The sequence below is a fragment of the Cynara cardunculus genome, assembly GCF_001531365.2.
Source record: "Cynara cardunculus var. scolymus isolate 2C chromosome LG 11, CcrdV1, whole genome shotgun sequence".
Classification (NCBI taxonomy): Eukaryota; Viridiplantae; Streptophyta; class Magnoliopsida; order Asterales; family Asteraceae; genus Cynara; species Cynara cardunculus.
Window position 1 is genome coordinate 2,653,665 of NC_037538.1, and position 23,502 is coordinate 2,677,166.

Consider the following 23,502-nt stretch of genomic DNA (forward strand, 5'->3'; position numbering starts at 1 on the left):
TGTTGTTATCAACTTAGAACTCGGGTACGAACCTTTGAATGAGACAAAATTTACACAGATTGTCTCTTTTATCTAAACTGGATTATGAAGATATGATTTGTTAATCTTATATATATATATATATATATATATATATATAACCATTGTCGATATTTTGCATAAAATGTGGCTATAATTTGTAACAGAAAAATAAGTCATAAACGATTCAATTGGCATTTGAGATCAACAAAAACATTCCCCCAACTTGTCACATCTCTCTAAATGTGTTCATAATCATATACAATTAACCATTAATATATCACTTCATAACTAAATTTTCATTATTGATAAATCAAGTTCATTTATTTTCCGGTACATCTTGAAACATTTGACATCCCTTTTACAAAGTAATGTCTTTTACTTTCTATCAAATCATCCTCATTTCTCACTTGCTAAGTTGGTGATGATAAAAAGAACCTTTCCAATACCTTCCATTGTCCATATCTTATTCTGTAACATATCTTGAAGGTTTCTAAGATCTCACATCAGTCGGGGAGGGAAACTAAGGTGATCTTATAAGAGACTGACATCTCCTTTATCAGACGTGTTTATGTAACATCACAAACCAACCATACTTTATATTGTCCGTTTTCTTCACACACATGAGCAGGTATCCAGTCCCTTATAAGAGACTATCTGATACAGTTGACATGAGATGTTACATTATCACAAAATTTGTATAATATTATTGAGAAATTTACCCCTTTTGCTCAAAATCTTTATAAAAAGTTGTATTATGATGAATATCTTCCAAATTTTGATAGATAAGGTAACTTTTTTCACTTTCTTTCTCTTGTTTCTCAAGGAGGTGATATGTGTTCCCCACATATTGGAGTCTTTTCTACTTTTCCCCCCCTCCTTTTACAATGGATGGCTTAAAAGTTTGAACCAAAATTTGGATTATTTCTCCTTTATTATTTTCCACATGTACACACACATACATATATATATATATATATATATATATATATATATATACAACCACTTCTTGTCTTCATTTACACGTGTTATATATATATATATATATATATATATATTATAAAGGGGGATTATGTGTAGTGGAAGCAAATATGTTAGCTTGGTAACAAAACAAACCATCAAGATTTCCCATATGTTCCAAAACCTTCCCAAGATAAATATATTAACATTATATCTTTATTTTTTCTATTAATTATTTTTTTAAACAATTTAATCATTTTGAGTTTTAATATATATATATATATATATATATATATATATATATATATATAGAGGGTATATTTCAAATGCAACCATGTCCATTTGTATAACTAATGTAACCCAATTAATTGAGATATTTATAGAAATTATGAGAGTTTATTTATTATGATTTGAATATTTATGAAAGAGGAATAAGGTTCATTAACTATGATCAATAATTTATATTAGGAAACAATCAAAAATTCTATAAAATCACATATTCATCAAATTAAATGGACGATTGAGATTGGGTTGTAATGGTTGTACAAATGTAAAGGATTGTATAATAACCAACCCCCTTCTCTCTCTCTCTCTCTCTCTCTCTCTCTATATATATATATATATATGTGTGTGTGTATGTGTTTTTATGATTTTTACCGGAGGATGTATCGAGGAATGGATATTTTATATTTTTTTGGAAATGTTTTTAGAGTTTTAAAAAATTTGTAAGGATTTATGAGATACTACTTTGTCTATAAACTATAATAATGAATAAGTTTATGTTTAAATTCATAAAAAGTTATAAACTTTAATTAATTAATTGTTTATGAATAAAATTTAAAATGAAATTAATTATTGATTAAGAATGAAGGGATGATTGTAAAAGGAATATCAAAAGACAAGACGACAGCCTCTCTTTCTCCGGACCGTTTCTCCATATTCTCTTATCCAACGACCACCACCTATTACCCTAACCTTTCTCTATCTCCATCTCTCTCTCTCTCTCTACATATATATATATATATATATACACAGGATTGAGTTCATGTGAGACTAATTTGCTTTCGTAAGATCTGTGAGACTACTTTTTTACGTTTGAAACTTCACAGCACAACACTGTAAAGGTAACTTTCAGAATATTTTTGCTGTGAAAGTTCATCTTTTTTTTACCTTCACAACGTTTTGCTGTAAAGTTTCAAGTGTAAAAAAGTGGCATCACGACATCAGGTTTCACGTGAACCCAACTCTATATGTATGTGTGTATATATATATATATATATATTGTGTGTATGTGTATAAAATTATATATATAACTAGACTTAGTTTGATATTAATATTGGTCTCATGGGGTCTTTTAGTTGATGGTGACAAATGTTTACTTCAACTTTGATGAAAAAAATGTAGGTACACATTTTTATTTCATAATGCATGGATCATTACGATGTTGATATTGAGTAGAAAACATTTGAGGAAATGGAGATGTTAACAAAGACATAGACGACTTTTTCTTATGCTATTTAATTTTGACCCATCATGCCCAAATATAATATTTTTTTGACGATCTGTAGAATTAATATTTTCTTTGAATTGCACGACAAATACAAACACAATCTCGTTCTTGTTGAGGACTAAACCCTGGCCATTTAGAAGACTGAAGACTATTTGGTTTGTAAGATTAATAATAATAATTTTGTTGAAGCTAAAAAGCAACCAAGATCACTAAAATAAATCTAAGGTTTCTTTTCTTATATATGTATCAAATAAATATGATAATTAGCAAAGTAATTTTAATCATACCGGGTTTACCAATTGATATATATATATAGAGAGAGAGAGAGAGATTCATACAAGAATGATACTTATTTAAATACTGCAAGAAAATGGCTAAATTACGTACAAAATCATATGTAATTTACATTAAAGGACAAAAAATTGCGCAGGTGACCTGTGGTCGCATGGTAAGATCACATGATGAACATGTAAATTTGTACGTGATGTTAGTGTAAAATTACATTTGATTTGGTCATTCTCTTATTTTTTTTAAATAAGTATCATTCTCGTATGAACTCGACTATATATATATAATATTATATGGGCGAAGTTTCGTGTGAGAATGAAAGTTAAAGTGAGAATCGTAAGAAAAGATCTGGACTCTTGATCACCTTTAATCTCAAACCCACATATAAATCACGTTTGATACAAAAATTGATCTGGTGCATCTCATCCGGACAAATTGCTTACAAATTACTTTCAAATTACTTGTATACATATATACATAACGTTGAGATAAATGGTTACTAAAGTGTTTTTCAGTTTTTTAATTTTTTTACAGTTTTCCTTTAAACTTAAACATATATAAATATATATGTGTGTGTTTGGGATGGAAAATTTGAAGTGATATTTTTCCTAAATATATCATATTAATTTTGAAAACAAAATGAAAGAATCAATTATGTGTAAGTTTATATATATGATTAAGTCAAAATATAAGTAATGGGAATTGGGAAGTGAAGAAGATGTATCCTGGCTGGCTTAGCTTGTCAATATTTTATTGGCTTAATTAATGATTATTAATTGTTATACCATGTATATATTTCACTCATTTTAATCCATTCATTCATGCATACCATCCTAACAAAAATTGAAGTTTAAGCATTTCTTTATTCGTTTTGTTTTTATCACATAAACCCTAATCTCTCTCTCTCTCTCTCTCTCTCTCATATATATTTCTATATTTCATGACCCCATTTCTAAGCAAACCCCACTGCCATCATCATCATCATCATCATCACCATCACCTCACCCCTCTCTCTCCCCCTCCCTTCCTTTCTCTCACACACAAACAGACAAACACAGATACATTTTGGCTGTTTATAAAGTAATCAACTTCTCAAAATCAGAACTACTTTGGAAGCTTATAAGAATCAGAAAGAGAGGTAGCCAATAGAGATCGATCGGTTCTCTCATATCTCTTTCTCTTTCACACACAGACATATAGAAACATACAGGGGCTGATCAAATGAGGAAGCCAATAGGAGGAGAGAACCACAAGATCAATTCGATATCCAATGGAAATGGTACCATGATTGCTGCGAAGATGAGGAAAGGGTTATGGTCACCTGAAGAAGACGAGAAACTTATGAACTACATGATCACCAATGGCCAAGGATGCTGGAGTGACATCGCACGTAATGCCGGTTTACAGAGATGCGGCAAAAGCTGCCGTCTCCGGTGGATTAATTACCTGAGGCCGGACCTTAAACGAGGCGCCTTTTCTCCTCAAGAAGAAGAACTCATCATGCATCTTCATTCCCTTCTTGGCAACAGGTACTAATCTTTGATCTCTTATCTCACAAAAATTACCATTTACCATTTTATAAAACACAAGTTTGTGTTACTTCACTTCGATTTTGCATATATACAACACCACCCTTTCAACATATTTTACAACGAAGAATGCAGAAACCATCATATATATATATATATATATATATATATATATATATGTATATGTATATGTATATGTATATGTATATATATACATGACATATTTAAAATGTGAAAAGAGGCACAGCAAATTAGATATCAACACGTATGATAAAAATACATGACTTATAATTATGAATTGATTTTAATTATTAAGAGGATAATTATTAGAATGGCTTGTATCACTTGTACGTAGGTGCATGGACTATAATACCCATGGCTATATATATATATATATATATAAAATCTAGTAAGTAAGATGTCAAGGTCATGGTCACATGATTATACCTTCAACTTATGATGCAAATTTTAATCTATGTGCTTTTGACCTAAACTGGTTAGCAAATCTCTAATGGAGGTAACAATATTCTCTTCATAATTGGATCAAAGAAAGAGTAACATGACATAATTATCACACATAAACATGCATCATATATAGACTTGTAAACTTTACCACCACATCAAAAACCTTCAATTTATTAATCAAATACAATGCTTAAAATATCTTCTAATTAAAAACCCTTTATTCATATGTGAATATGGTAAAAGTATTTACATGTAATTTAATTTTACATCAAAAAGATACGTACGTAAATCAATATTGAACGGAAATGACCTTTTAATAGCTAGGTTTCGAATCCGATATATGTTGTAGTTAGTTCATTATTGATGTCGTTTTAGTGAATCAATCCGTCTATATATCTCTTTAATTGTTATGCATTAAGAACTTGTACAATTTGAAGTTGAAGAAGAATTTGTATGGTACATGTTTATGATGCATTTGGTCCAAGGCTAAAGGTGAAAGGGATAATTGAGGGGTGTGTCCACATGTACCCTTTGAGTTGAAGACACTCCACGTCTATTTCAGTAGTTTGTTTACAAATGAAGCCAACATCCATGCAACTCATGCATTCATACCGTATTTTACGTGTGATATAATCATAATCTTATTTATTTAATTTGATTTTCGGGTTTTTATTTTATTTATAGGTGGTCCCAAATTGCAGCACGACTGCCTGGTCGTACAGATAATGAAATCAAGAATTTTTGGAATTCCACGATAAAAAAGAGACTGAAAAACTCATCATCAAACTCGTCGTCACCCAACACGAGTCATGATTCATCATCTTCCGAGCATAGGGACATCATGGGCGGATTGATGTCCATGCATGATTCTAGCAGCATCATGGCTATGTACATGGACGCAACACGACGATCATCATCATCATCATCCATTCAAGCCATGACCATGAACCACATGATGGAACAATTTCCGTTAAACGATGATCATCATGACCAAAACATGCCCATGCATGCATCATGCTATGGCACAACACAACATTGCATGACTGGCATGGATGATAATGGAATTAGTTACCATGGATGTTATGAGATCTTTGGAGGGAATTTAGGGTTAGAAGATGAGATTTTCAATATCCCACCATTAGATAACATAGCTAACAATAACCAAGATATGAAAAGCGAACTCGATGATAGAAACACCATGATCATGACTAACAACATCATCATGAACCAATGTTACAACAATAACAAGCACAAGGTACAAGCCATAGCAGCAGGGTTTGAAAACTGCTGGGAAGGAGGAGATGACCTAAAAGCTGAAGAATGGGACCTTGAAGAACTCATGAGAGAAGCTTCCTCATTCCCTTCACTTGATTAAATCTTACTAAAAATGTAGATTTTATTAATTTTTCCCTCAAATTTCTTTTGCCATTTTTGGAAAGTGGCACCTCTTTTAATTTCCATATTTTGTAGTAGTGAAATGTCGAAGGTTGTAGAATAAAATGGCATTGAAACATAGATGTAATGGGGGCTATTGTGCAAATCTTGTTGTATAGATATATCAAGTGTACATGTACCACATTATGTGAGAACAATTTGGCCATCCCCATTCATGATCATGGGTGCATGGTTAATAATATTCAAAGGATTTACTTTTTTTAACTTATTCTTTTAAGAAATCGGAATTAAAAACTACATCTGAATGATGAAATATGTATATGTTTTGTTTCTGATGCATTAGTATTACTGATAATCCAATGTAAAATGTCCACATATCAAATTCAAGCTTGGAACATTTTAATTTAGATCATATACATACATATACATACATACATACATACATACATGCATACATACATACATACATACATACATACATACATACATACATACATACATACATACATACATGTGTGTGTGTGTGTTTTGAGTTACAAGTCAATGCAACATATATTTCTATATTAATAACGAAATTTTAATTGTATAACTCCAACGATCATATACATATTGCTTTTATTTCGCAAAGTATATAAGAAAACCTACATCAAATTTAAAACTTTAAATTTTTGAATCAAAATTTTATTATTTTTACTAATTAGTGTAACAAACTAACAAGTTTGATGTCGAAATTGGACCCGTTAAGAATGGTTATGGCACATGTAAGGGGCCGTTTACCTAAACACTTACCCGGTAAGCACTTACCGGTAAAATTTATCATTATCGCTTACTTATCTGGTAAGATTTTATTCACTAAAACACATTAATTGTATGCAACAATTTATCCAGGTAAGCGCTAACCATGGTAAGAGTTATCGTCCTCACTTACCGGGTAAGACTCTCGATTATTGTCTTGCTCTTACCAGGTAAGATTTTTAAACTTTGTCATATYCATCCGGTAAAGAAAAGTAACTTGGTAAGCGCTTACCCGGTAAGCGTTTGGTAAACGGCACCTAAGACGACCCCCGTATGACCCATTACGAATAGAAGTGACAATTCTTGACACGACACGAACGCGAGACAAAAATAAACGGGTTTGGACGGTAAATAAATTTAATCAAAATTTTAAATTAATTGCATCACACATACTAATATTTAATCAATAATCCGGGTCATGGCGATATTCATCATCAGTATTCTGAACCTGTTTCATCGTTGATTCCAAGCACATCGTTCTCGTCCTCTTCCTCCTCATCACTGTGGTGCTCATCGTCTTCGACCTCTTCCTCGTTGTAATCTTCATCGTCCTCATCATCATCATTTGGTATATCAAGACGTGGTGTAGGACCAATGTCGATAAAAATCTCACTTGTGGGAATGGTGGTAGTCACGCGCTCTTGGTACGTTACGTTGTTCGTCTGGCATCTACATGATAAAATATATGAGTGGTAAAGAAAACGTATAACCCAAGTTTTGAAAGTCTTCAAACATATAAAAATACATAACCTAAGTTTTGAAATTCTGATGGATGTCGCGATACGATGCTCGAAGCAACCTTTCGGGTAGTATATTACGTAGAGTTCGTTAAACTTATCAATATCTTGTTGTGCTTCCGTACAATTAAGAATAACCATCCAACAAGCTGTTTCCATTTATTCTCTAGTCAAAGTGGCATTCCAGAGGAGACGGGATAACATAATCAGACACGACTGAGAGGCTCCATCGAGATGAAGTGTCGTTATGTACGACTAGTACGGTATTCAAATAAAGATTCATGAATGACACACACTCATGCATGAGGTACCGTTCTACAATACAACATTCGGGGTAACGTGTATATGTTACATGTTTCTTGTATTCTCCAACAAAAATATATGTTCCCTAAATAAATTGGGATGAATTTGTAATTTTTACCTTAGGCAACATAGAAACATGAATATATGTTGCCTAAGTAAACTGTGTTGGATTTATGTTTTTTTACCTTAGGCAACATAGAAATAATAATATATGTTGTCTGAGTAAACTTTGAGGGATTTCAAAAAAAAAAAAAATGAGTGGCCAACATTAAACTAAGGCAACATAGGCTAATATGTTGCCTAAGATACATGCAGGCAACATAGAATCATGTATATGTTGTCTAAGGTCGCACTTAGGCAACATAGAACCATAGTTTGCTTAAGAGGAAACTTAGGCAACATATAATAGCATTTGTTGTCTTAGGGGCTGTTTGTTTGGCTCTTAATGATTACATTAAGAGCCAACCTCTTAATGATTACATTAAGAGCCAACCTCTTAATCGGTAAGAGGTTAAGTCTGTTTGGCAAAAAAAAACAACCCTCTTAATGGTTACAATAACCTCTTAACCATTTTGCATCCACTACCTCACTAAACCATTCTGATGTTCATTTTTCCAACTATGCCCTCCCTTTTTCACATCCATCCCCCTCCATTACCGTCTTCCCCCCCTCCATCACCGTCTTCCCCCCCTCCATTGTCGGTTCCACTCGTCGGTCTTCCATAACTACCAACAGCACACATCGCTTCTTCTTCACAGCCCCTCCCCCCACGTCGMTGGTCTTCAAATCCCAGCCCCTCCCCCCACGTCGCCGGTCTTCAAATCCCTCCCCCCACCCCACGTCGCCGGTCTTCAAATCGCTCCCCCAACCCTACGATCGTCGGTCTTCTTCTTCYAGCAGGTCTCACGTCGCCTTCTTCCAGCAGGTCTGTCGTCGCCGTCGCTCGTCGCCGCCTCACGTCGCCGCCGCTCGTCGTTGCCTCATGTCGCCGTCTCCGCCTTCTTCCAGCAGGTCTCACGTCGCATCCTCTCCTCTCATGTTTGTAACAATGTTAATTTCAGTTTCTTCCAGCAGGTCTCGGTTTCTTGATCTTGCATAAATCTAAGGTTTGGTTTAGGGAATTTATCATTTTTCTTTGGAAATTGATGGTGTTTATTGCTTATTTCATGTTTGTAACAATGTTAATGATGATTGGATTACCGACATTTTGCAATTTCTTGAGGATTTGATACTGATATGAAGAGACATCATCTTTGGTAATTGTATGTTGGTTTATTCAGTACTATATCATAACTAGGGTTAAAATGGTAATTTGCTGTCATTCAGAGAACAATTACCAAACAACTTTGTTTCATTCAGCACTTAACCATTCTGATCCTCTTAGCCATTCTAACCTCTTAACTATTCTGAACTAAATCATTCAGCAACTGTCAAACAGCCCCTTAGTGTATCTTAAGCAACATAGGCAATTTACATTTGTTGTCTAAGAAAACATTTGGTGTAGTGAGTAATCCTCAAAACTTGCACAAATTATCAACCATATATATAACATATATGCTTTAAACCAATAATATCTCATAAATTCAATTAGTTTTAACCCAAATGGTGCTCGCGCAACTATGCTATTTTGGTCAAAACACTACTTGTTTTCATCAATGTTATGTTAATTTGTATACATAGGGTTGGGTTCACGTGAGATTAAGTTGTTTTAGTGAGACAACTTTTTTACACTTGAAATTTCACAGCAAAAATCTTGTGAAAGTAAAAGAGGGCGAACCTTCACGGAAAAAACGTTGTGAAGGTTATCTTCACCTTCACAACATTTATTCAGTGAAATTTCAAGTGTAAAAAAATTGTCTTATAAAAACAGTCTAGTGTCACGTTATCCTGTATGTATATACAATGAAATGAAAGACATTGATGTTGATTTGGGATTTATGAATGAAGAGACAAAAGAATGTTGTAAATTTGGTGAAAAAGAATGTGTATTAGTGGAAAGTAAAGAGGTGGGGATGGCTTGTTTTCTGCGCATTATCCAATGTGTATGGAGTTTGGTTAATTTTAGTTGTTCTTCGTCTGTCAACAATTAACCCTTTCTTCCCCCCAATAATGGGGTTCAAGTACCAACGTTATTTCCACCTCTCACTTCATTTAACAACGTGTCTCATGTTGTATTAATATTATATATATATATATATATAGAGAGAGAGAGGAGCGTTCAAATAAAAACTACTCAATTTGTAAAAACCGTGAAAACCTCATTCAATCAATCATAATTTTTCATTTTTTTGTAATTATGAGAGGTTGATTAACCATTTTTATTGTGGAGGTGTTAATCATGGATATTATCATCTTCATTATTTTAATTTTAGAGAAATACATGAAACAGTTTCATTAAAATTTCATTAAATATTATATAAAACAATTTCATAACCATATATGAAACAAATTAATCAAAAAAAGTATTATATGAAACAATTTTACAAAATTAAACAATTTCATGAAAAAAAAATTTATAAGATTAAACAATGAAATCGACATATGAGGGTGGTTTGTACGGTTTTTACAAATGAGGGTGGTTTTCATTTGATCGTTCATCTCTCTCTCTCTCTCTCTCTCTCTCTCTCTATATATATATATATATTGGTTATTATACAACCCTTTATATTTGTACAACCAATACAACTCAATCTCAACCGTCCATTTAATTTGATGAATATGTGATTTCATAGAAGTTTTCATTATTTCTTAATATAAAGTATTGATCATAATTAATTAACTATATTCATCTTCCATAAATATTCAAATCATAATCAATGAAATCTCATCATTTCCATAAACATCTCAATTTATTAGGTTGTATTGGTTGAACAAATGTGATAGGTTGCATTTGAAACAAACTCTATCTCTCTCTCTCTCTCTCTCTCTCTCTATATATATATATATATATATATATAATAAGTTATTATTTAACTTTTTAAAGTTGTACAACTCAATCTCGACCGTTCATTTAATTTGATTGATATGTGATTTTATAAAAAATTTAATTGTTTTATAATATAAAGTATTGATCATTATTAATAAACTCTAATCATCTTACACAAATATTCAAATCATAATAAATAAACTTTCATCATTTTCATAAATATTTCAATTGATTGAGTTGCATTGGTTGTACAAATGTGATGAGTTGCATTTGAAACTTCCACCATCTATATATATTATTGTTTTTCTTTCTTTATTACCTTTTTTAAAAATTAATAAATGTTATTTTTCAGTTGTTTTTTAGAATATCATTTAAAATTTAATAAATGTTATTTTCAGTTGTTTTTTAGAATATCATTTAAAAATAAAAGTAACAAAATTTGCAAATCAGAGGAGGATAACTCAAATAATTGCGACTATGATTATGGGAAAGAATATATTTCATATTTTTTTAATTATATAATATTTATATATGATAAATAAAACAAATAATTTCATATATCCTTTTAATTTTTGGTAAGGCTTAAACACCTGATTTCAGAAGGCCAATATACCATTAGGACAAAGGTCTTTTGGTTAATCGATAAGTTTTTGAAAGAACACAACATTTGAAATGTTACGAGGCATTTCAAAAATTCCGTGAACGATAAAAGTTTGTATGTTTGTTAGGCATAACTTAGAAAAAAACAAATTAAAAGTTACGGTCTTGTTTGTTTTTCATAAAAAAAACTCTTATTTGTTCCTCATGTCTGATTTTTTAAGAGGCAATGTCATTAAGACTGTTTGTTTTTTTTCAATTTTTCAAAGGTACTTATGTCTTATTTTCATCTTATTTGATAAGAGATAATCAACCTCTTATTTGTCTCTTATTGTTCTTCATATCCTCAATAAACGGTGTTTCTCAATCGATTAACTTTAATCGATCATTTCTCTCAATTGATTTTTACTAAATCAATCCGCACCTCTCTTATTTAATGTATTTAATAGGATGTAAACGTGTTAAACGCCGTTAATGACATATTTTCGGTTAAATGAATGCTAATTATGTAATTTAGATGTAAATTTCATAATGATGATGAATAAATATATGAGATTCTATAAATTCAACACTATAATTTTTAAAGGGTAAAATAGACAATTTAAACTAATTCAGACGTGTATCAATTTACAAAAAACAAACAGTATTATTAATTTAGATTTCAGACTTCAATACCGTCTCTTATAAATCAGAAGTGAAAAAAAACTTCAGAATTTAAAAACTCTTAAAAAACAAACGTTGCTTAAATGAATGTTTGAAAACTCTTTTTAAATAAATTAAATATGATAATTAAAAGGGTGATAAATTCGATGCACCCTTTGATAATAAAATCAGTCAATATCAAATTGATTATGATATTTAATAATATAAAATTTAATTTATAAATTATAATAATTGGTTGATAAATAATTTTTTACTGCCACATAAAGATGCCGTGCCTTTTTAAACTTCAACTTTTAAATGTGTTTCTTTACACGTTTAAATTTTGCAATTTTAATTACAAAACTTTTTTCTATGGCAATCATTTTTATTTTACATAAAATGGTGCACTTTGAAAATGCATATGTGTCACAATAAATAAATAAATATATATATATATATATATATATAGTTTGTTTCAAATACAACCTGTTGCATTTGTACAACCAATGCAACCCAATAAATTGAGATATTTATGTAAATGATGAGAGTTCATTTATTATGATTTGAATATTTATGGAAGATGAATATGGTTCATTAATTATGATCAATACTTTTTATGAGGAAACAATCAAAACTTCTATGAAATCGCATATTAATCAAATCAAATGAACGGTTGAGATTGTGTTGTATTGGTTGCACAAATGTCATGGGTTGTATAATAACCAACCCCTCTCTCTCTCTCTCTCTCTCTCTCTCTCTCTATATATATATATATATATATATATATTATATAGTTTAAATGAAAGCACCTTAAATTAAAAATTGCAAGATAAAATTCTTCAAAGTATTCAATGATGATGAATTATTTATTTAAGAGCCGTTTGGTAGTCATTTACCAAACGTTTATCCAGATTAGTACTTACCAAGTTATATAGTCTTAACCAATGAATATGGCAAGAACCAATAATCTTACATGATAAGACGAAGGCAATGACCGAGAGTCTTACCCGGTAAATACGGACTACAAATATTACCCAGTTAGCGCTTACCGGATAAATTTTTCCATATAATATTGTTTTAACGGACTAAAATCTTACCCGATAAGATAAATAATAATATCAACTTTTCTTAAAATAAAACAAACTACATTGAGAGATCTTGGATGTGAGCTTAGAGAACTCTCGTACAACCTCGCTCAAAAAGGTTACTTATTTATAGGTTTTTGTACATCATATAGTCTATAAATGGGTAGATATTAAGATTCTAGAAGTATCCATCGAAAGATTGTCGACGGATATTTAACTTTTCTTCTTCATTCGAAGTTTTTCTAAATATTCTGATAATTTACGATGGATCATCGACAAATATATTAATTTTTATTTTTATTTTTATTTTTTACACCATATGTTTTTTAGTGTATAGGTAATCCATCGGTGAATATATCCTTTACTTTCACCGGTGGATTATTGGCGGTGATAAAAATTATCAGTAAAACATTGTAAATAACAATGTTATTGATGAATAATCAGTGATCCGTCATAGACTACAGACAAATATATCCTTAAGTAATTGTTTGTTGCCGAAAGTACAACACCTAATCACATATAGGGGTACGTAGAAAATCAACCGATCCAATTGAAACTAAATGATCCAATTAGAACCGACCGACCATGATTGGATATCCAATTGTAATTGGATCGGAATAGATTGAAAATTTCAACATCCAATTTGGATCAATCGGTTCTCGGATGGCATCATGGCAGTCCATAACCGTTCAAAACCGAACCGATTAACATCCAATTACACATTTAATTAATCATCTGATAACCATCCAGTCATCCATCCAACCATTATCCAACTATCATTCAATTAAATTTATTTTCAAATTACTTAAATTGGAATTTGTTTTATACAAGTCTTTGAATTTTTAACTTCCCTTGTGATGGTTTTAACTCGTATTAAAAGTGATTAATCAATTTGTATCATTGTTGAAGAATTTGATTGAATTAACACACTAGAATCATCCATTGGATATGGATGCAACCGGACCGATCCAATCATCAATTGGATTGAATTGGATCGGTTATCCAATGTTAATCGGACCAGATCGGTTGGCAAAATCCAACATTCAATGAATGATTGGATCGGTTTGGTTCCATTCACATCCAATAAATGTCAACCGATAAATATACCTAATCACACATTCACCCTTCTTTTTATATGTTTTAAAATTACTATTTTCATATTAAATAAATCAAATCAAATATTATATTATTATATATAATAGAAAAATGTTAGTCGACTACCATAACATCATAACCACTTAGATAGTTAGATTGTTTATAAAGCCACACCATACGCACCTCAAATTTAGTTATTGGCTTAAATACACACCTAACAATATTGTATATTTTTATTTATTAAATTTATAATTATTTTATATTATATATAAATTAAAATAAATAATGAAATTCTTAAACTTTAAACGGCAGGTGCATTTATTTGTCAACTAAATCTCATATTTGAATGATTATTAATGTAAACTATTTTTATTTAAATTTAAGTAAAACGTGTGTACTAATTCAAACTTCGAAATTTCCATCATAATCTACAACTTATGCTTACCATGTTGTAAAGCTTTGAAGATTTAAGTATTCAGGTAACTGATTGAAGCATTAACCGGTTACCATGTTGATGTGGCGAGTGATGTGGTAATCAACCCAATATTATTTGCTTCAACCAAATTTCATCTAATCATTCACTACATCAACATGATAACCGGTTAAAACTTCAATCCATTACACGTATACTTAAATATTTAAAATTTTACATCTTATATACCAAAATGAAAGTTATTTACATTTATCAAACATGGGTCTTTGGCCTCGGATCCTTAGGATCCAGATGGATACCATATCGTAAAACATAAAGCATTAAATTAACAAAGAAAAATCACAATTGGATGAGTAGTTGACAAATTTGTTGATTTCAATCATGAGATATACATCTTCTACAAATCGTTAAAGAAGAAAATCAAACTATTAATGATGGTTTTAGTTAGCCTTTGCCTTTCCATTCATCATTTATCATCCATCCCCCAACTTAAATTTTGTGCATTTTTTCAAACGAAAACAGAATCATATATACGTATTTAATATATATTCGTTGTTGATTTTTTATTTTTTTCCGTTATAATTTTTGATATAAACTTAAGAAATAATTCGTTAACGAGTTTACGGTCGATAATAATTGTATAAGTTATCACCAATAAAAGTAGACATTTAGATTTTATTTTCTAAAATATCGAAGTTGACGTTGTTCTCACATAAATTGGTGGAATAGAAAAACATAATCATTATGTCTCATATGACTTTCTGTTGTTGGGTTGATGTGATAGTTATCTCGTTCATAATACTTGACATTGTTGAAAAATATCCTTTAAAATTTGTTAGCATGAACCCTGACGTATATATGATAAACAAGGTGTTCTACAAAATTGTAACGCAAGTCCATTTGTAAATTGTAAATAGAGGGAGATTTCACATATTCTCACATGATATCAGAATCAATGTCTCATACTCTATGACAGTTTATGTCCATCTAACCTCCGTTGGAAGGGACATGTTGGAGTCCCACATGGAATCTTCCCATTCTTCTTAAAAACTCTAGATTTAACGTATTCTAACAATTTTCATTTTGCACATTAAATGATTATAATTTATTTTATTAAATCATATATTTTAGTGAAATATTAATTAATTTATAAAAAAAAATTGATTAGTTATGGAAAAAGGGGATCAATCACCTTTAGTTGAATGAGATGAAAGTGGAGGGTTTTAAATGAATGATTTGGGCATAAGAAATTACAACCCCTCATAACTAACTCAAGTTTTGATGTTTATTCAAGGTGGGTTGGTTGTTTCGATAGTGATATGGTGACCGATTATTTACGTAAATTTCTGGTAATTCTTTTTTCATTTTACCCCCTCCATTTTTCTATTTTCTTCCTTTTTCCCCCTTCAAGTTTGTCAACCATATTCTCAGCGTAACCATCTAAACTCGTTCATAAACTTTTTTGTGTGGTATTCTTTAAACTAAATACGTGAATGTTTTATGTTTGAAAAAGTTACACAATTAGTCCCTTAACATTTCTTCATTGTTCACATTTTTAATGTTATTATTTTGTATAAAATTATTTCCAAATTCTTGCGCTTGCGGTCTACTACAACAAACAAACGAGGAATGTAAGTTTTAAGCTTCAATATAATATTTTATTGTTTAGTGCAATATTATTTTATGTTAAAACTGTAATATTTATGTATTGAATTTTCTCAAACATGAAAAATGTGCATTTTTAATTATAAGGGTGATGTTTGATTGGTTTGAACTTAGACTCTAAAGGTAAAAAGTGTCTGAAGGTCGCAGGTTCAAATCCAAGAAGAAATAAAATCTCTATGTGGCCACAGAAGTTAAAATGCGGTGACTACGTGCTACCTGCTAAGCAAGTGATCGCTCTGGGATTAATCGGCTCGCATAGCGAGTTGGATATCCATGTTAATAAAAAAAAATGTGTGTTTTGGTACAATGGACAATCTATCTCTTCCACGTTTGATATGACTATCAGATGGAAGAGACAGAAAGATAATGAAACAAAGTGTAAGAGATGTTTTACATCCTCATTGTATGGAACACGGTGAAACAAACCTATATTTAACAATATTCCCTTAAAAATAAACCTAATTTCCTTTTAAAACATCAAATACTTCACCCTATTAATATTTTATCTATATTCTTTAAATTTTATTTATTGTATTTTATCATATTTAAAAAATTCACTTTGTTGTTCTTAAAATATTATTTTTATACATTTTGGCTGGTTAAAGTAATTTACTAAATATTAATAATAATAAAATGACATAGAAAAAGTATACGTAAAAAAAACATGTTAATATTATTTTAATTGTTTTGACGAAAACTTTCTAATAATATATTCTTTATAAGAAAATATTAATCTATATTAAAATATTTAACATACTACATAAATTAATCAAAATATAGAAAATATATAAACAACTCATTACAAATGAATTGGTCATTTTATCAGTCATATTTTACCAAACGTTGAACAATTGTCATATTCTATCATGTTATGCCATTAACTATCCTATTTGATTTGAGTACCGAAAGATCTAGTAAGTGTTATGCAGGGGTGGGGATTCAGGCCGATGAGGGACGTAGGAATTTCCCTTAACTGTCTGGAAGGTTGGGGTATTCATTCCCCTGATACTCAAGGAGTACAACGTTGTATCCTAGAGGTTCTACTAAAACATTGTATAGCGGGTTCAGGCTTGAAGTTATACTAAAAATGGAATGAGACAGTCATTCGAAAATGAGAAAATAAGGGTGTCAAGACATCTATATGACCAAGACGGCCTCACGAATTGGATTCGAACCAATATAAAGCTACTTTCTTTTAGTAGATATGTCATCCACCTCATTATATTCCTCCTATAATCAATAGCATTTTGTCGGAATACGTCCTGTCTTTTCACCATAGTAGTCGGAACGTGAAATAATGTAAGGGGCCGTTTATTAAATGTTTACCCGGTAAGTGTTTACCGGGTAATTTTTCTTATCAGATGAACACGACAAGACCCAAGAATCTTACCCGGTAAGATTGATCATAAGGATAGAGAGTCTTACCCGGTAAGTGAGGGTAACGACTAAGTGTTTACCAAGTAAATTGTTGCATATCATTCCATTTTAATATATTACGATCTTATCTATAAAATAAGTTATAATGTTGACTTCTAATGGTAAATGTTTACCGGGTAAGCATTTAGGTAAACAACTCCTAAGTTTTAAGTTTTAAAAAAATGTTTTTTAAAAATAATATTAATTGTTTATTGCATTTTTTTTATTAATTTTAAAACAAGATAATTATATTTTGAATCACCTCAAATACGAAAAGGATCAAAAGGTTGATGAGTGTATACATGCATTTCCTTAAAAAAATGAATCGTAAAAGCAAAAAATAAAATCAAAATAAATTACTTTTATTTTTTGGAAAAATAAAGCATCTACTAAAGGTTACCAAAAAGAGGTTAATTTGCTTTTTTACATAAAAAAGTAAAAAACATTTTTCCCTTTTCTAATTTTGCAGTCAAAAGTTGATTTGTTGGATTTTCTTTTGGAGTGGTCGGATTTATGTTTTAATCATGTTATCAAAGAATTATGTAATTAATTTAATTTAATTTAATTTCAAATTTCGATGCATTCCGACAATTAGCTAAAAGGGATAAACGTTCATGATTGCATTTCTTCGGTAAAAAACCGTTTATTTTGATGAAACATACTGAGTTTTGCATGTATCATGTCGGGTTTATAATTTGTAAGGGTGTTTGCAAAATTTTGTAATTCATTTTTTTTTTTTGCAAAACGTGAAGATAAAATAAAATAAAATACGTTTTTGAATTGTTTTGTGTAAATTAATGTTGTTAAAACGTGAATGACTCGTTGATCAGTAATATTTGATGTCAAATAATCAATCTGTGCATAATTATTAGACATCATCTTATATACGATTTGTATATTATAAATTAGAGCAAATTACATATCTCGTCCCTCTGGTTGTATCGGGATTATGAATTGGGTCCCCCAAACAAAATAATTGCATTTATAATCACAATGGCTTCATTTGTTATGGATAGGGTCCCTTTGTCATAACTCTTTTTTTTTAAGTATATAATATTTATATACGACAAATGCAACAAATAAACTTACAAACCCTCTTCACCTATGGTGAGGTTTGAACCCCTGACCTCCTAGAAGACCAAAGACTATGATACTGCTAGGCCAAAGGCCCTTTGTGATAACTCTATTAGCTATTTGTTGTGCTAAATCAGAGGAGTTTTTGTATTTTTACATTTTTATTTAAAAAATTATAAAGTTATTTTTAGGACTGAAAATCAGTGTTAAATTGTATTCGTCTTAAAAGTTAATTTTGTCTATAATTGTATTAAAGTCACCATGTTTGACTTTTCATAGATACTTTGACTTTGTCTATATGTTTGACCCTATATAAAGAGTGAGTCCTTATAATTTTTAGTAATGAGCTCAATTGATAAATCAGATTACGTAAATACAGTTTGACCATATTTTGGATGCATTGACTTTCTCTCTCTACATTCATTCAAGTGTTCTTAATGTTCATCATAGATTGTCATGGATTCTTACAAGATTATTGAAGATTGATTAAAGTGGGATCTACAGTTATGTAGTTTATATTACAGAATACAGACACATAAATATACACACATACACATAGAATTCTTGTTGGCATCACCCGTCTTTGTCTCTGCCTCCTCACCGACATCCATGTCCACTGTTTCGGTATTCTTCTTTTTCACCGGTCCGTCATAGTCTTATGTTAGGGGTCGTTTATCAAATATTTACTCGGTAAGTGCTTACCAGTAAAATTTAACGCTACTATTTACTTACCGGGTAAGATTTTAGTCCACCAAAACGACATCGCATGTAAAAATTTACCCGGTAAACACTTACTATGGTAAGAGTCGTCGCTCTCACTTACCGAACAAGACTCTTGGTCCTTGTCTCGATCTTACCGGGTAAGATTCTTGGTCTTTGTCTTTCTCTTACCGGGTAAGAAATTGCAAAAGAAAGGGCATGCTGATAGAGCTGCGCGGGGAGGCGATACTAGTTATCAGGTCAGAGAAAGATTTTTGGTCCTTAACATATTCATTATGTGAGGTAATGTGACTTGATAAGCGCTTACTTGGACAAGCATTTGGTAAACGGCCCCTCAGTTGATTAACAATAAAAGAAATAAAGTCAGTCATGATGAAAGAAATAAGGTGATGAGTGCTTAATACCAATAAGCAAATGTTTAAGAGGGAGCATGCGTAATACAAGTGTATATTAATTAATTCAGAGTAAAAAAGAAAATGTTTAAAAAATGAGGTTTTTGATATATTTTTATTATAAATATACAACTTTATTATTTTTAAATAAAAATGTAAAAAAAAGCAAAAACTCCCTAAATTAACGGAGTAATCGTTAATAGAGTTATGGTAAGTAATTCAATTCATAATAAAAGTAAAACTACGGTGAATATAAATATACTTGTTTCATCTGAGGCATCCAATCTAACAAAACGAACGAAATCTGTAATTTACACTGGACTAAAAGAAAACAATAAAATTGAAAACGGACTAAGCCCGAGTGAAAGAAAACGAAACTTGGGTTTGGCAAAAGTATCGTGGGCTCATAGTACTACCATTTAAGCCCAACTATATATAACCTGAGCCCAAATATTTCACAGAAAATCTGAAGACTCGGAGAAACGGTTTAGGTCCCGTTTGGTTTGTATGAATAGATTGGATTTGGAAGAATTTGAAAATTAATTTTATTCCAATTCCGTGTTTGGATTTGAACTATTTTTCTTGGATTTGAAATCTCGGGATTTCATTGAAATCCCACAAACATATATGATTTTGAAATTCCATGGGGTTGGTTGGTATTTTATGAGATTTCATACGTAATAATGATTTAATATATATTAAAAACATTTGCTTTGTTAATCAATTAATAAAAAATTAAATTAATTACTTTTATAATTATTTATAAAAAATTATAATTTTTTTATAAATGCTGGAATTCAATTTCATTCTAAATCCTACAAACCAAACACACCAAAGATTTCAAATTCAAATCTCTCCAATTTCAAAAACTTTTACGAAATCCAAATTCTTTAAAATCATTCTATCAAACCAAACAGAATTAGAATTTTACACTTAAGATCATTAAATCCATTTGTTAAAATAAGTTGACATATTAATTATGTTTTTTTACAACATATTTATACTATATTTTAAAACATTTGACAAAAACTCTTAAAAACCATTTTTTATACATGAAGTACTGTTTATTGATGCATACTACTTAAAATTCAAGATTACAAGTAAATTGTGCGTAAGTACAAGTTATTAAAATGTCATGTTTGAATTCGTATAATTAACTGCAGTTAAACATAATCCAATAAAGGATAAACATCTCATTTTAAATATAAAAATATAAAAAATAATTAGAACAATTATTGAGTTTTAACAAAATAATTAATTATTATCTTTATAAAAAATTATATTATTAAACCAAAAATAAAAAAAAAATGAATTAACGAATACACAAAAAGGTGAAATATTAAATAGTTAGTTTGATACCAATATCAATAAAAAAATCAATTTTTTATGATATATCTTTATATTTATATTTTATTCAAAAATAAAAACATTATCGTTTTCTCAAAACCACATAAAATTGTATTATAACATCGATTGAGATAAAAAAATAAAATAAAATATTAAAATTGAAATGTATCTCGTTATATTGTACAAATACTCTTCTAGTATGTTATAATTTCTGTACAGATAAAACAAAAATTGATGAAACAATCTTCGGCTGCTTGTGTTGTGTGTTGGGCCGAAGTAGAAACCGAGACTGAAATCCGTTTAAGACGTTTGATAGTGGATTAAATTATTCAAATACCATTTATTATATGAATAAAAACCATTTATTTATTTGAGCACCTTTTATTTTATTAATCTACGTTCGTTCATTTTAAAACTGACTGATTTGGCCTTTGGCCTTTTCATTCAGCATTTGACTCGATTAGAATATTTTTATTATAACTAGAAGGGTATTCGTGTAATGCATCGAGACACATTTTTATTTTAATGTTTCGTTTTATTTTTTATCCATGTCGATATAATATGATTTTATGTGATTTTAATAAAGCGATAATGTTTTTATTTTTGAATAAAATATAAATTTGAAAATATCATATAAAATTTACAAAAAATATATTAATATTAGTATCAAATCAACTACTTAATTTTTTTTATTTATGTATTTTTTCTAATTCGTTTTTATTATAATTTAATTTATTGTAACGAAGTAACTTAATTTAGGTTTGATATTATATAAAGATAATAATTAAGTATTCTGTTATAATTCAATAATTATCTTAATTATATTTTAAATTTTTTATATTTTAAAATGAGATGTTTATCCTATATTTGATTATGTTTATCCACAGTTAGTTACACGAATTCAAATATAGAGCTTTAATAAGTTGTACTTATGCATAATTTTACTTGTAATCTTGAATTTTAAGTAATACGGATCAATAAACAGTACGTCATGCATAAAAAATGGCTTTTAAAAGTTTTTGTCATATGATTTATAATATAGTATAGATTAGGGTTTTTTAAATTCTTAAAAATTTAAAGTTTAAGTTCGATTACGAAAGGTATAAAATCTTAAAAGAATCAATTTGATAAATGATACTAAAATGAATTAAGAAATTCCAAATTTTGAACTAAAACGGATTTTTGTCTGTAACAGATCTGTGGGTCAGGACCTATTTTAACTGATAATCTTTTGGACCAGTAATCGATCCTTACATAGGTATAAAATTAATCAACCGGTTTTTTTGTGCATCTCTACCGACAACCAACACCAATATCCCCCACCTACTGCTTGCAACAACCACTTTCCGACCCCTTTGCCCTCACAATTTGGAGTTGTTTGTTTATCTGTTAATAATTATATTAAGATGCAGTCTCTGAATCGTTAAGAGGTAAATTTTGTTTGACAAGAAAAATTTGTCTCTTAATGGTTCTAAAATTCTCTGAATGATTTTGCATCATTGGCCTTCTTTAATAATTCAGCGCCCTCATTTCATTGTAAACAATCATCAAACAATTATATTTCATTTTGCACTACATCATAAAAGCCATTTAATCATTCTGATCATTTAATCATTTTGTACCAAAACATTCAACAACTACCAAACAACCCATTACTGGCCTCTCTTCTTCACTTATACAATGTCGACCTCAATCATTCATCTCCTTGATATATTTTTATCTCTAACCAACAAAGTTTCTATTTTTATATTTTCATCATTAAACAATATTCGTTTATATTTCTTTCTATTATTTTCATATACATGATGTTAATATGAAAGCGGAATCACATTTTTATATAATGAGAGGGATTTATAATAAAATTTTGAAAAGTCGTTATAATAAAAAATAAAGCAAACTACAAATTTGGTCCATGTGGTTTGTTAAAAATAACATTTTTCGTTCTTGTAATTTTAAAACTACAAGATGATCATCATGGTTTACAAATATGTCCAGACATTGATCCATCCTTATAACGACCGTTAAAATATTTTGTTAAATGAAGGACATCTTCGTCATTTTATTTGTTTTTTAGTCTTTTATCTAATAAATTCAGTTTTATGATTTTGGC

General features: G+C 29.9%; 1 protein-coding gene across 1 annotated transcript; it reads left to right on the forward strand.

Annotated features, from left to right (window-relative positions):
• The first annotated feature begins 3,925 nt into the window (after positions 1-3,925).
• LOC112521303 (transcription factor MYB46-like) lies at positions 3,926-6,347 on the forward strand. Its single transcript, XM_025130078.1, has 2 exons — positions 3,926-4,305; positions 5,455-6,347. Exons 1-2 carry the CDS (start codon positions 3,998-4,000, stop codon positions 6,143-6,145), a joined length of 999 nt encoding a protein of 332 aa, XP_024985846.1. The 5' UTR covers positions 3,926-3,997; the 3' UTR covers positions 6,146-6,347.
• Positions 6,348-23,502: the final 17,155 nt, after the last annotated feature.

Coding starts and splice junctions, on each gene's coding strand:
- LOC112521303 (XM_025130078.1), top strand. CDS start 3,998: ATGAGGAAGCCAATAGGAGGAGAGAACCACAAGATCAATTCGATATCC. Junction 4,306..5,454: donor CATTCCCTTCTTGGCAACAG/GTACTAATCTTT, acceptor TTTTATTTATAG/GTGGTCCCAAATTGCAGCAC.